This window comes from Melospiza georgiana, chromosome 5, assembly GCF_028018845.1.
Source record: "Melospiza georgiana isolate bMelGeo1 chromosome 5, bMelGeo1.pri, whole genome shotgun sequence".
Classification (NCBI taxonomy): Eukaryota; Metazoa; Chordata; class Aves; order Passeriformes; family Passerellidae; genus Melospiza; species Melospiza georgiana.
The window spans coordinates 63,545,726-63,559,768 of NC_080434.1; the positions used below are offsets into that span (position 1 = coordinate 63,545,726).

At 39.6% G+C, this 14,043-nt stretch overlaps 1 protein-coding gene across 1 annotated transcript; it reads right to left on the minus strand.

The window, feature by feature from the left end:
• Window positions 1–270: 270 nt before the first annotated feature.
• On the minus strand, window positions 271–13,744 carry CCKAR (cholecystokinin A receptor). The gene is made up of 6 exons (XM_058024795.1): window positions 13,705–13,744; window positions 6,403–6,549; window positions 5,408–5,659; window positions 3,130–3,391; window positions 1,408–1,535; window positions 271–797 (listed from the first exon to the last, which is right to left on the minus strand). Exons 2-6 carry the CDS (start codon window positions 6,524–6,526, stop codon window positions 271–273), a joined length of 1,293 nt encoding a protein of 430 aa, XP_057880778.1. The 5' UTR covers window positions 6,527–6,549; window positions 13,705–13,744.
• Window positions 13,745–14,043: the final 299 nt, after the last annotated feature.

Genomic DNA, 14,043 nt, shown 5'->3' on the forward strand with positions numbered 1-14,043 from the left:
ATTTTTGCAGTGGAATTTATTACAAATAGAGCAACTTCTAAGGCTTTTCATAAAGTCCTTTATCTTCAGAGCTCTCTTCCTCCTTTGTACTTTTGAAGGGAAAGTGATTTAACACTCATACAGTGATAGCATCAATTTCCCATAAAATTCTTGCTGTGTTTACTGCCAGCTGAAGCGTTTCATTAGCTCAGGACTAAACGGCGTTCAGCTGACGCCACAGCCACGTTCCAAGAGCAGACGTTTCACCACTCGCCGCCTCCCCGCTGCAGCTCAGGGGGGTGCAGAGGCAGCCATGTGTGTGTAGGAACATTTGGAGAGGGAAGCCCTCGTCGTCTTGCCCTCCTCCTCCTCAGCTGCCTCTCCGCGCGCGGCGGGCGGCGCTTGCGGGGCGCAGCAGGCGAAGGTGGCCAGGAAGGCCATGCGGAAGCGCTTGTTCATGAAGCAGTAGATGATGGGGTTCACGCAGGCAGAGGTGTAGGACAGCAGGTGGATGAAGGAGATGGGAGCCCCCGAGAGGCGCCGGTCGGCGGAGGCCGTGTCGAAGGCGCGCCAGGCGTTGACGCTGAAGATGGGAGTCCAGCAAATGAAAAACAAAACCACTATCACCATCAGCATACGGATGACAAGTTTCTTGGCCATTAAGTTGGCAGAAGAGCTGTTGCTTCTCACTCTCTCTATTTTGTTGTGGCTCATAGCAGAGAGCTGTTGCAATGGCATTTTCCTTTTCCTTTTGGTTTTGTTGAGGTAACATCCATCTCCATCCTCGTATTTGGCGCTGCAGGTACTTATTCTTCTTTCTATACATATAAAATGCTGTTTAAATATTTGGCTAAATACCTCTGAACAGTAAGCCAAATAAAAAATGAAGAACGCAGTCTAAATCTAAATAAACAACATAATTCATAGCTGAGCAACTGTTGCAAAGAAAGCACTGGCCTGCTTCTGAGTCAGTCATGCTACCAGCTGCTCTGAACCCACTGTCTCCCGATATTCTCACATCTTAGTCTATATAAACTGATGCAAAAGTTGTAAGAATGTTACTTAGTCTGTTATATGGACAGAAAATAGTTTTCAAGGTTATATGTTTCTACTTTATTTGACAATTTTCATTGTGACATTTATTGGCAAAAATGGTCCTCATCCATCGCCAGAAAAAAAGCTTGGTATTTCTATAATAAACAAATTAGAAATTTAATGTATTCTGCCCAGAATCTTTGCAAACAAGCCATAGGTAAGGTTTATTTGCAGATTAACTGTAAGAAATGTGTCTGGCAAGTTCACGACATAACTGACCATAACGATCATTTTTGGAAGCAGAAAGCTTTCCTTTTACTAGCCTCAAAATGACTGCTCGTATCTTCAACTGTAACTTTTAAAATCCCACCCCAAATCACATTGTTTTGTTACCTCGTGAAGATTTTCTCTGGCTGGCATCAAATTTTATTCCTCTGTAGAGTTCCAAAGAAATTAGACCATACGCAATCATCATTATAATCCCAGGAATAAGAAAGAGTGTGAGGAGCAGGAAAGTGTACCTAAGGAATCAAAAGATAATAGGGAGAGAGAATAGGGAATGGCAAAAAAACAGAAAAAGTCCTTTTTATACAACTGAGAATTGGGGAACACAGGATTTCAAGATTTTTTGAATTTTTTTTCATGCCAATGCAAAGTATCATTTTGACACCTCAGAATTTTGAAGCTTCCTACTTCTTCTCCTGCTTCCCTCAGAAAGGAAAAAGACTATAATGGCCGAAAATCACCTTTCATCCCACCTATGCAGCCCAGAGGAGATGGGCAGTCCCACAGTAGTGAAAGGGGGCAGAAGTTCTCTCTGCCCATGAGTGGGACTCCCTGCTGTAACCAGATGAGCATCAGATGCCCTGTAGTTTTGGTCAATGCAAAAATTGCCTTGGAGAAGCTAAACGAGCACCTGCTGATTCTTAAAGGGGTTCTTGGTACATTAAAAATATTTTAATGGTTGGAGTCAGTGATCTTAGAGGTCTTTTCCAATGCAAATTATTCTATTATTGTGCTTCAGAGAGATCTGACTTCCAGAGGGCCTTGGCACATGTGGGCAAAACCAGAGCAGCCACAACCTGGGTCCTCATCCCTGGAGCCATGAAGAGCTCCTGAGGAGGGATTCCAGGACTGGCAATCTCTCTGATAAAGGAAGCAGCTTTTATGTGGTTTCACATAGGCTACTCTCCTAGTCAGCCTCTCTGATGTGGTGACAAGCTGGGGAAATAATGATGTTTAAATGCATCCATGAGCCCATGCCCCTCCTGATCCCTGTGGCCTTGGTGCAAACTCAGTAACACAGCTGGGAATCTGTAAGGAGACCACAGAGAAGAGAATTTTTTCTGTACCCTTCCTCCTCATGCTGCCGAATACCCGAGATTACTACTGAAAGTATTAACACAAAGTTACTCTTTGTGGATATACCACACCAAAATGGGGCAGACTTTAATCTTTTCCCCAGTTCCAGCTGACCTTCAGTGTAAAAAAAAAAATCTTACACTTTGTCAGTGCCAGTCAGTGTTTAGTCAACGTGCAAGGACATCATGTCTAAGTACTACTGCTGTTTGATAGTGCTGCTGTTTACCCTGCCTGGATGTGTAGGACTGGGAGCTTGTCTCTCCCACTTCTCTCTGCCCCTGTTCTCCATAAGCAACCAAAAGGATTCTCAAATAAGACATTTGCAGCTTCATATTCTACTTTTCTGCTATGGAGAACCTTCAAACACATTAACAGGCCAGGCAGCACACAGAGGGGTGTGTCTGCATTTCTCAACAATTAATCAAGGGTTTCTCTGAGAATGTTGAAGTTTATGTGTAAATGAGTGAAAGCAGTATTTTTGCTACAAGTGACAGGTTATTTCCTGACAGTGACAGCTGGGGCTTAGCAGACCATGGTGTGAGAATCATTGCCACGTTGGGCAGTCTTTCCCATGGCAAGGGAAGAGTCATTCAAATGTCAAAATGTAAGCAGCTTAAAAATGTTGGGGTTTTCTTATATCTTAAATAAGAATGATAGAGTGTAAACATTTGCTGAAGGTTAATACTTGATTTTCCATAGGCTGATTGCTACGAGCAGATAATTGCACATTTGCTAAGAGCCAGCTGTTCTTACCAGGACTGCTGAATGACATCGCTTGGCCAGAGGAGCCGGCACATATTGGCTGTGGTGTTGTTGTACTTGGTGAAAGGTACCAGCTTGCTGTAGATTGGGTATGGTGACATGATCACAAAGGACACACACCAGGTCGCAGCAATCACTCTCAGGGCGTGAGACTTTGTCTGCCAGACCCTGGACTGCAGTGGTTTGCAAATGGCACTGTATCTCTCCAAAGATATGGCAACCAGGTTGAAGGTAGAGACACTTACAGAGACACCTATGCATGTAACATAAAGAAAAAGGTTATCCTCTTATTTTAAAGGTTATGTTATGTTCAAATGGTCCTGCTAGCTTGCTGTATGCATACAAAAAATTAAAAATATAGCATACTATTTATAAGCAAAAGGATTTCTAAACAGCAGTCTGATGAAGTCAGTGAGGAATGTGTGGGCAGTGGGTCTGGGTCTCAGGACTGCTCCAGACTGATATTCCTGCTCTGTGCTTCTCTTACTCCAAAAGTGCAAGAAAAAATACACACTCTGTCAAATGATAAAATTCTGGTAACAGGGAATGAAGACAATTTTACTCTTAATTATTCTCTTTGCTACTGCAGTTTGTTCACTAGTTGCACTGAAATTCAAACAAAGCATTTGAGATCAGTTAATTACTCTCTTAACACAGATGTTCACAGTCCCTTTTTTATTGTTTTAATTTTTATGAGTGTCCTGCTTGACTTGTGATCTGATTTTTTCATTCAAGAGAGTTAAATCTTTTACAACTTTTTAATTAGATGCTAATGGACTTACAAACAAGGAAAAATGAAGTGATGAAGCAGAGTCTTTGTCCTTCGAGTATCCTTAATTACTTCTGTTCATATTTTATAAAATATATTGTTGTTGTCTGTGTTTCTGTCATTGAGGTGCCCAAGTTCACCACGGTAAAATTATCAATATTTCTTCTTAACTTGGCCACAAATTTTTCTTTCAGTGAATGATTTTTTATTTGTCTTTATGAATATATGTCAGACTATAAAATGCCAGTATCATTACAGTTTATTTTAAAGAAATCATCTGTAATTGAAAATTTGTCTTTCTGCATCTTAAAATGAAAAATTGAGCATATTTGATGCAATGGTTTGTCAGGTGATGCCTCTGTTACCTGGACATTTAGTGGGAAATCTTCTCTTTCTGACTCTTAAAACAGCTTCATAATAAGAAACTTTATGCTGGATAAGAAACTTTATTTCACTGGATTTTTAAAATAAAGTAACTTACACTGTGTGCAATAAGAGGAAGATGACAATGCTTCAGTAATGTTTCAGGATATTTTTGCCAGCAATTCATTGTAATTGTTTAAACATGGCCTTTAGTTTTATTGGTTTTATCTACAAAAAGATGTTGATTTCCCATTCGTACACTTTACTTTCACATTACATCAAAGTTCTCAAGGGCATGGGTTGAAAGGGGACCTGAGGTTTCAGTAATCAACTAAGAGTCTCCCAAAGCAGCAAAAACTTTACATAATGCTCTCCTTTTTTCCTTTTCTTTTTTTTTTCTTCTTTTTCTTCTTTTGTTTTGTTTATTTGGGTTTTTTTTTTTTTTTTGGTTAAGAAACAAGCAAATGCAGAGGAAATATTAAAGTGAGACAAAAATTCACTTACACATACATAACCCAGACATTTTGAAACTCCTAGATCCTGGCTCCACAACCAAGAAGAGTATGGCAAGGCACACAAAAGTGATGTTTATTAAAGTCAGCCTCTAAAATCTATATCTGCGTTTTATGGTCTTCTGGGGAGCTCTGATCACACCTGGTCTGTGCGCAAAGAGTACTTGCTCCAAATTCCAGCTCTGCAAATTACACCTGCTTTGGCCTATTTCTCTTTTCTTGCTTATGTATCACTGCTGCCAAAAATCTGTGGGTAGGATCTGCCCTTACTGAGGGTGTACAAGCCCATCATTGCTGGTGGGTGATCTGGACACTGGTAAGAATCTTGCCAGTGATGGCTGAACAAGTGCTGGGTTCCTCATTAAAGTTTGATCGTGCAACATCTTCACATCCAGCAAAACACTTCTGTATGTTATTAAAGTTAAGTGTGTGTGTGTGCCTCTGTGTTTTGCTGGATCAGACCAAGGACACCAGAACCATGAAGATCTACACTACAAAGTTGTTTCTTCATGATACTGGTAACTTCAATGGTGTATGGAAGCAATCAGCCCCTTACAGATCTTAATACCTTCTCACCTGTCTCATTAGTCAGTCTTCAAAATAAGTATAAACTTCCCAGACTTACCCATGAAATAAGTGGCAGTTTTGCAAACAGCACTTCCAAAAATAAAATCTTTTAGCAGGTTGGGAATGAGGGTGAAAGGCATGCAGAAAAGGCAGAGCATCAGGTCACTGACTGCTAGTGACAGCAGGAAGGTGTTGGTGACTGTTCGCATCCGCTTGTTTCTTATCAGCACCGTAATCACCAGAATGTTCCCCAAAATGCTGAGCAGAAATATCAAGCAATACAGCAGAATCCTTATTATCTGATGCAAATCTGAAAATTGTCACGAGAAAACATCAGTTACACAGTATTCAACTCAGATTAATATTATATATTTCAACCTTTAATCACAAGGTAAAAGCCTTTCTGTATTCAGTTTTATGAAGGTTTATGTCATTACACCAACACAAAATCAGTGAAACTGCTGAAATTCTTAAATGCATTCTGATCTACCTAAATTGCCTAGCATTACTCTACAATATAAGCAATACAATGTACATTTGGAGAGTCAAATACAACTTAAAGCATGTGCTTCTCATGCTGCTGAGTGCGCACCACTTACTCACCACGGGAGATTCTATTTTATGCAGAAGTAAGAAAAGATCAAGCAATCAAAAGACATTTTAATATATGGATTTTTTTCAGCTTCAGAGTACTATGATTTCATATTAAATCACTTTCATACATGGTATCAGATCTGATCACTCCATTGTTATTGAATTGAATAAAAATCATACTACTCCAAGTTCTTAGCAGAGATGTTTGCATTTTGTGCTCCAAAGTGTTACTGTTTTAGTGTTCAGTTATATCCGAATTTTTTCCTAGTTCAGTTTTGAACTCGGAAAACCAGCACATACTAAATTTTTTGCTGCCTGTTTCTCATACTAACTTAAAAGCAAGCAGTTGATTTTGCACTCTTTCAAAGAAAATGCCTTACATAGCTCTTTCTTTCTATAGTATCTCTGCATCCAGCTAGAACTAAAACTGCCTGCAAAAAATCAATTTTCCATACATACCTTTAGAAGGATAAGGTGCATCAGCCACACAGAAAAAAGTGTCATTTTCCAAGATGATATCGCAGAAGAAATCAGTAATGTTGGTGCCATTCCCAAGGAAGCTACTGGCATCAACTATTTCCATTCTTCAGTATCCACAGGTCAGCTCTGATGAAGAAGAAGGTGGGCTTGTACCTATCTGCCCATGCTTTCAGTAAACAAATGGTTTCTGAATGAAGTCTTCAGAAGAAATGCAAGGGAGGCAGCTGTGCAAGGAAGCTGTTCTGACTCTCCAGCAGCAGCACCCAGCACACAGAGTCCTGCTCTGGCTGAACACGATTTATTCCAGAGGCTCCACGGCCGCTCGGGAGAGCAAAGCGTGCACACACACACTCACACACACGTATGCACACACTCACACACACACACACACACACACACACACACATCCCCCTGGGTACTTCTTAGATCCACCCTCTTCTGTCACTGCACTATTGTTGGGATTATAAACAGGCTAGAAAAAGATTACAGCATTAACCCCTTGCAAGATTGCTTCTACTCATGTCTCTGCATCATTTCTCAGAGGCAGCCTCTTAGGTCACAGCCTGTAAATGAGACCCAGTGAGTGAGGAGAGTGATAAATCTGTCTCTCAACTAACATTTAAAATGGTAAGAGTTGCTAAATAAAAGGGCAGAGAAGATAAAAACATAGTGAAGATTTTGCATTCCTTACATGGAAATGATTCTTGTCTTCATATTTTTCAGAGTAAACTGAAGATAGGGTAGACTCAGAGAAATAAAAGCAGCTGCATTTATCTCAATTGGCAAAGTGCTAGTTTCATGTGAAAGTGCTGTACGTGCCTGATCCAAACCCCAGCAAGTCAATAGAAAAACTCACCAATTTCACTTAGTGGTTCAAACCTTATGAAAGCATATTAGAATTGTTAGTTAATATAAGCAGAAGTCTATACATTTCCTCTGTGCAAGAACTTGTATATGACTTGACAAACTTGATAAACCTGATAAATTGTGCCACATTAGTTACACACCAGTGGAAAACAAAGATCTTTATGGCTTAGAAATTCTGCTTTTTTAATAAATATCATCCTCACTGGTTTTTTCACAAAGTCATGGGCTTTTACTTTCCAGTATATAGCTTGTTTATATAGAAATGCAAATTAATATTAGAAATTAATCTCTACTATAACTGAATGAAAAACTAATTTCACATTTTAAATCCCTTTTACTTAAAAGCAGAGCAATAATAGGTTCTTTGCAATAAATCCTGACCCCTCAAAGCTGATATACACGGACTGGAAAGCCTGGCTTTCTCTTCCAGTCTTGCCATAAAACTTTGCTTTATAGTACAAGTAATGGGAATAGAGATGTAGGAAACTAGATTGAAAAGTTAGATTGAAAGTTCTGGTTTCTCAATTGTCCTTCGTGCCTCTGGGAGTCCTGGATGCAGCTGGCCATCAGTGGCCCACAGCACAGCATGGTCCCACTGCCCCCCTCGCTGTCAGGCTGGGAGAGCCTGGCCAGGGCTGGGATTAACGCTGCGAAGCCACTGCAGGTTTCTCCTATCAGCCTCAAAGATGGGTGGGACAGGGTGAAGGAGCAGCTCCCCCAGGTCAGCAGGAGCCCCTCACCGAGCCCCAGGCCCACTTCAGGGTCAAGACATGCTTGCTAAGCGCCGGTGAAGCCAGTGAGGCCAGGAGGCTGCCCAGGGCCGGCAGAAAGGCAAAGGGGGCCCGGCTGCGCTGGGCACAGCGCGCCCCGTGTGCAGGGCAGGCGGCCAAGGGCTGGGCCCCAGGCTGGCAGACAGCAGGGGCAGCACAGGCTTGAAGGGCTGAGGGTAAGCACCGAGCCATGACCAACTCCAGAAGGTACGGATTTCAACAAAAGCAAGAGCAGAATGTGTGAGGGAATGCTATTCTCTGCACATCCCAGCAGCTGTGGAGTTAGTGTTTAAAACTAACTGGATCCCCTTGTTCACTTGCTCAGGACTTTGAATGTATAAAGTGCAGCCTTCCTCTACAAATTTGTCCAGAGATTTTTATCTGTTATTAGAGTCCTCATCAGTTTTCCTTTGAACACCAGGCTTACAGACTGGCTCACAATTCCAAGGGTTTAGTTCCCCTGGAGTCCTTTTTAAACATTGGCACCACATTTACACAATTTTTTTTCCCTGGCAACAACGTAGTTCTAAACAATAGATTGCACATCCTAGTTAATAATTTTACTATTTCCTTTAGAAGTTCTGGATGAATACCATCTGGTCCTGGGCTGAGCTCGATTCAGCATCTGCTAGTTAAATTGCCAGAGTAAATGAGGAAGAATTTGCTATGAACTCTTGACTCCCATTTTGGAGTGGGTTTCTGTATGAAACATACCAAGATCAAAGAGTTTTGTTTTTCTAAGCTTTCATTTTGCATAGATTTACTCAAATGTACAGCCAATAGTCCCCATGTTTGAACAGTTCTGAGTTGCCTTTATAATATCATTTCTCTCCACCACATTTAGCTAACTGCTTGACAGATCACTCTCCATGCAGATCAGTATCATCTCATTGTCTCCCTGCACGTTTCAAGAGAGACAAAAAAGGAGGCTTTAACAAAATGCTTGCTCATTGCAGATGTAATTTCATCATTTAGGAGAAACAAAAACCCGAATGCTTGTCCTCTTGTACTCAATCATGCATTATTTGGGATGTTGAGAGTTTTAGGCAAGAACTTCTCTGGAGCTGGTTGTTTTATTAGCACTGATTTATTAATAAACACTGATTTATTAATAAAATTGTTTTTCAATTAAGAAATAATTTAGATATCTTAATGTGACTGTGTTGATAGTTTGGACAAAAGTATACCAAAATATTTTCCCTGTATTTGAAGGAGGCTTGCTAAGCTGTGATAATAAAAGAATCTGCCTCTTCTAATTCTAGTCTTAATTATTTTCTCTCCTGTAATGTCATATGCTGAACACACTGCCCTTGCAGCTAAACAGTTGGTGTGCTCTGCCATTTCCTGCTATCTATATGAACCTTTTCACATCCAAAACTAAACCACATCAATTTACAGTTACCTCATTCTTTTTTCCTGAAGAATATTCTGTTCTATTCTTTCATTAACTTGACAAAGATTTTTACTTAACTTAAATAGAAAATCCACTTGTAAAATGATGACTTTGGAAAAGCATGGTGTCCAATTTACAAATAGGTTTAGGTTTATCTTAGGGTAGACCTTACCAGGCCTTTTTTTGTCCTAGCAAGTGAAATTAAATAAATCAATTAGAAAAAACATATATGGAAAGTCATGGTCTAGTTCTGTTCAGATCATACTGATCTGAACTAAATAATATAAGGATGAAATTTACTTCTGAGCACCTTGCTGTACTATCAGTGATTTCTGAAACCCCCTTCACCAGCCATAGATGGAATCAAAGGCAAACAAGGTGCTCCTGCTGCCCCTGCAGTGCTTCTGCAAAGGTCACATATTACATGGCATGGTGCTTAATTAATCCTGGAAGACTCCACAGGTCTTCAATGATGAAATTCTTGTATTTAGGTCATGTTATTATCAAGACACATCTCAAGGTATCTTTTAAATTGTTTGGGGGTGACCACTTTTCATTGTTTTGAAAGTGCAAAGTCATACTGTTTGAACTTACTGAATATTTGCAGTACCATCTACCTGACCTGCCTGTGAGATGCACTGCAGCTGGTCCTGATGCATTCATGGCATCCAGCTGCTACCACCTTGCTCAGAAGAGAGGAAATGAGACCTCCCAGGTGATGGCTGTGAGTCCTGTACAGTGTCCAAAGCTCTCTGAGGAACGGGATGAATAAAGCACACTGTCTCTGTAAATCCTCAGGTCCAGTTTCATAATCATGGTAAAGTTTCTATGGGCTTCCAGGGTGCAAAATGGATTTCTGCTCCAGAAATTTCTATGCAATTTCTGTATACAATTTAGGGAAACTGCTTCAAAGAAATATGTGTAAATCATTTGTCCAGTGTAACATAAGTTCTCATAACAATCCTTCTGAGTCCCTGTGATATCACTGATGTCTGGGATGAGTCATGGTGCACTCATTCTGCCCAAATGGTTCACCTTGCATGCTGCTACTCAGGTTGGCACTTCTCAGACTGTCACAGCTCAGCTGCATCTCCTCTGCCCTCTAACTATTAAAAATGAGGGCAGAACTTACATCAGTGCTCTCTGAACAACTGCAGCTGATCCTTTTCCTTTTTGTGTCTTATCTCAACGGATTCATAAGTGCTTTGAGGAATGAATGCACACCCATGAAAGAGGAACACAGATATTTTAAAAGGTATTTGTTTCTTTTGCAGGCTATACATGATATTGTACAACCCTTTTTGTCCCTTCACCCTGTGAATGTTAATTTGCTAGGAAAACACAGTTCAGGATTTAAACTAGGCATGCAAGTGAATAGCCCTGCATACCCTTATGCTGTGGGTATATTATGTGCTAGAACTCCACACCAAGTAAACTGCATCAACCCATGGCCCAGGAGACCACTTTTTCTGGGTTATATTAACACCATCAAATGTTGGTGCCATTAATGCTCTCCCTTGAGCAAACCTTTGCATATTAGACCAACCTCAGTCAAAGTCAAAATCCATCACATGTTCTAAGGTACTGGTCATCTGAGACTTCTCTGAGGTACAGTCATGACATGGTTTGTAAAAAACAGACAAAAGATCAGGGATTGCCACCAGAAACAACCCCAATAGGTTATAACATCAGCAACAAAATGGTACAACTGCTCTTGACAGTACTCAACTCCCTAATAAAGCTCCAAACAGCAACAGGCTGCTAAATAAAACCCCACCTGTCACAACTAAGAACTGTAGTGTTTAATTTTAATATTTCAGTTAGGCACATAACAAAGAGTCACAACTATTTTACCACAAGAGATTTTCATTAGCATATCTCACAGAGGTATATTAATGAAATTGGTTGTGTTAACTGCAGCTGCTATGAGTTTCAATTTAAAGATGAAAAAACAAAGCAAGGATTTGGCACAGGCCACTCAGTGGGAGAGTGGAACAGTTGGGAAAAGCAAGGAAAAAGCAAGGAAGTCTTTTCAGACTGCTGCTGTCTGATAGTTTGCCCTCAGAAGAAGCCACTCTATCCTCATGACGTTAAGATCAAATGGATTTCCACATTTCCACAGAATTAGATAAAGAGATGTTAGTTTCACAACACCAAGTAAGTAATTTAGAGAGTGGCTGGGCAATTAGCAGGGAGGAAATGGAGAAGGTCAGCTGATGTATTATTGGGTGAATTGGTACCAGCATGTCTGAAGCCGGGGCTTCAGTTTGTGTGTCTTACTATGTACAGAGAGAAATTACTTTGTGTTCCATAGCATTTCATCCAACATCAACATTTTTAGAGGAGTATCAGTGTCTGTTGATAATAAATTCCCTGAAGGTAATACTACTGAGCTTTGTTCACTGACATGTGAGTTCCCAAGAGTAATCTAATCCTTGTTTTAAGGGAACCCAAGATATGGGAATCAAGAGAAGTATTGTCTTTATTAGACAAATACTGAAAATTACACTTACATAAAATGAAGAAATTTAATCAGCAATAGTCATTCTTTAAAGTTTCACTTTTTTACAGGAAACATAAACTTCCTATGAGCAGTCATCTGGTTTGACATAAATTTGTACAAGTCTGCACAAGAATTAGAACATACAATTTATTATATTTCGATGAATTCTCTGTTATTCAGTATCAAAGAGGGGCACATAGCCTCAGATTTTAAAGAGTAACTAACTGGCTAAACCTCTTCTTAACAACTGATATCTGAGTATGAATTTTAGTCATTTGAAAAAATTCAAACCATGAAATGAAGGTAAAGAGCAAAAATTTTGGAAGATATTGCAAAATGTCTCTCCACTAGAAGACCTATCTGTCATTACTACTGGTACAACATAGACAGAAACTGTACTCTATTAAACCCTGTCAGCAGAGCCCACAGGGAAACAACACTCCTTGAAAGTATCTAACAAAAGTAGGATTTTGATCTAATAAACAGAAAAGCAAAAGACTGTGGGATGTCTGGAATTTTGCTGGTTTCCCATTGTCATGATTTTGCATGGAAGGGTAGATGGACAGAAAGATGACAGGTTGTCCCCTTCAAATTGTGGACTCATAAAATGAAAGTAAGATTTTAAATTAGGCTCATGGCCTGTGTTCTGCCGTACACAATTAAGTATTTTATTGTTTGACTCTTGTTCTCTTACTGTGATAATCTCCAGGCCAGTTTTTTCAGTTCAATGGAACTCTGCTAGCTGGCACTTTGGACTAATTATTGAACACAATAAGAGGAGGTACAGGGAGACTTTCAGGAGCAAAGACAATTTACCCCAGCTGAAGTTTTCTTCCAGGTCTTAACTTCTGTGATGTCTAGCTTTATTTGTAAATTACCTAAATGCTCTTTGCATTTTGGACTTTGATTGGTCTAACGATAACTGTGTGCAGAAAGTTGTCAGTTATAATTTTCTGAGAAACTGGGGGAGGCAGGTCAAGTCCATACTGACAAAAAATACTCTAATTTATTTCAATTATTGTGCTAACCAGTCCTGGAAATATTTGATAGCAATTTCAAAACACTATTAAAATACTGAAAATAATACTTTCCAGTTTTTCAGCACAGATGAGCTGTTAAATTATGGTATTGTTTGCCTTACTTGCCAGACTTTTGTCTATATAATCCTTAAGAAAATATACTCTGGGGAACAATTGCTGCAGTTAGTTTGGACTATTTGCTCATGTTTATATGGTATTACATAGTGCAGGGAGTTAATGTGACTGAAAGTATGTAAGTTTTAAATTAATTTTCATTGTTTAGTCTTTGCTTACATTACAAAACTATTTTAAATCTGCCAAGAAGACTCAACTCTCAAAAGAAGGGAGAAACAAAACCCCAAGGACAAACTCAGCTCTGAATTCTCCACACTTATTTTTGACAGAGTCAGATGCAGTCAGGCTGCCGTGGTGTGTCCAGATATCCAGGGTTTATAAATTAAGCATATCAGAAGTTGGATCTCTTGGATGTAATCCTTGTATATAGAAAACTTACGTGCCACACTCTTGATTTTTTTTAATGAACACTTGAAAATTTGAAGTATATTAACTGCAATTAACTGGGTGATTTTTTCCTAATATTTTTGTGTGTGTGCCTGAAGTCATTATCTCATATTTGCAATTTCATGCCATTCTGGCTTGGCCCTTTCCGGAACCAACTGCACTGGTGCTCTGTACAGAAAAAGCAAAGGAGTCACAGACCATACTCACATTCTGGCTGCTGTGTCTCTTCTTGGATACCTCACCTCTTCACAATGCTCTCCTTTCATTCTAATGCATTCATTCTGCAATCCTACAATGTGGGAAAAATGAATAAATTGATGTAAGAAAGGTATTTCTGATGAGATAATGACAAAAGATCAGTAACATTTTGTCTTTTGTTTTTACAAGCTTTGCTGACTCGAGTTCCTGGAGCAAGTAAAAGGTTTTTAAAATATTCTAAGCAATATGCTAGTTAAATACTCCCAGTTTACACTGCCACCCACTCTGGTTTTAAACCCAGTGGTACTTAAAGCATAATCCTGCTCAAACCATAATCTAACAGTGATT

What these genes read in the sequence shown, in the direction of transcription:
- CCKAR (XM_058024795.1), bottom strand. Translation starts at nt 6,526, where the DNA reads ATGGAAATAGTTGATGCCAGTAGCTTCCTTGGGAATGGCACCAACATT. An exon ending in TGCACCTTATCCTTCTAAAG is followed by an intron (nt 5,660 to 6,402) that starts GTATGTATGGAA and finishes GACAATTTTCAG; the next exon opens with ATTTGCATCAGATAATAAGG. An exon ending in AACTGCCACTTATTTCATGG is followed by an intron (nt 3,392 to 5,407) that starts GTAAGTCTGGGA and finishes TTACATGCATAG; the next exon opens with GTGTCTCTGTAAGTGTCTCT.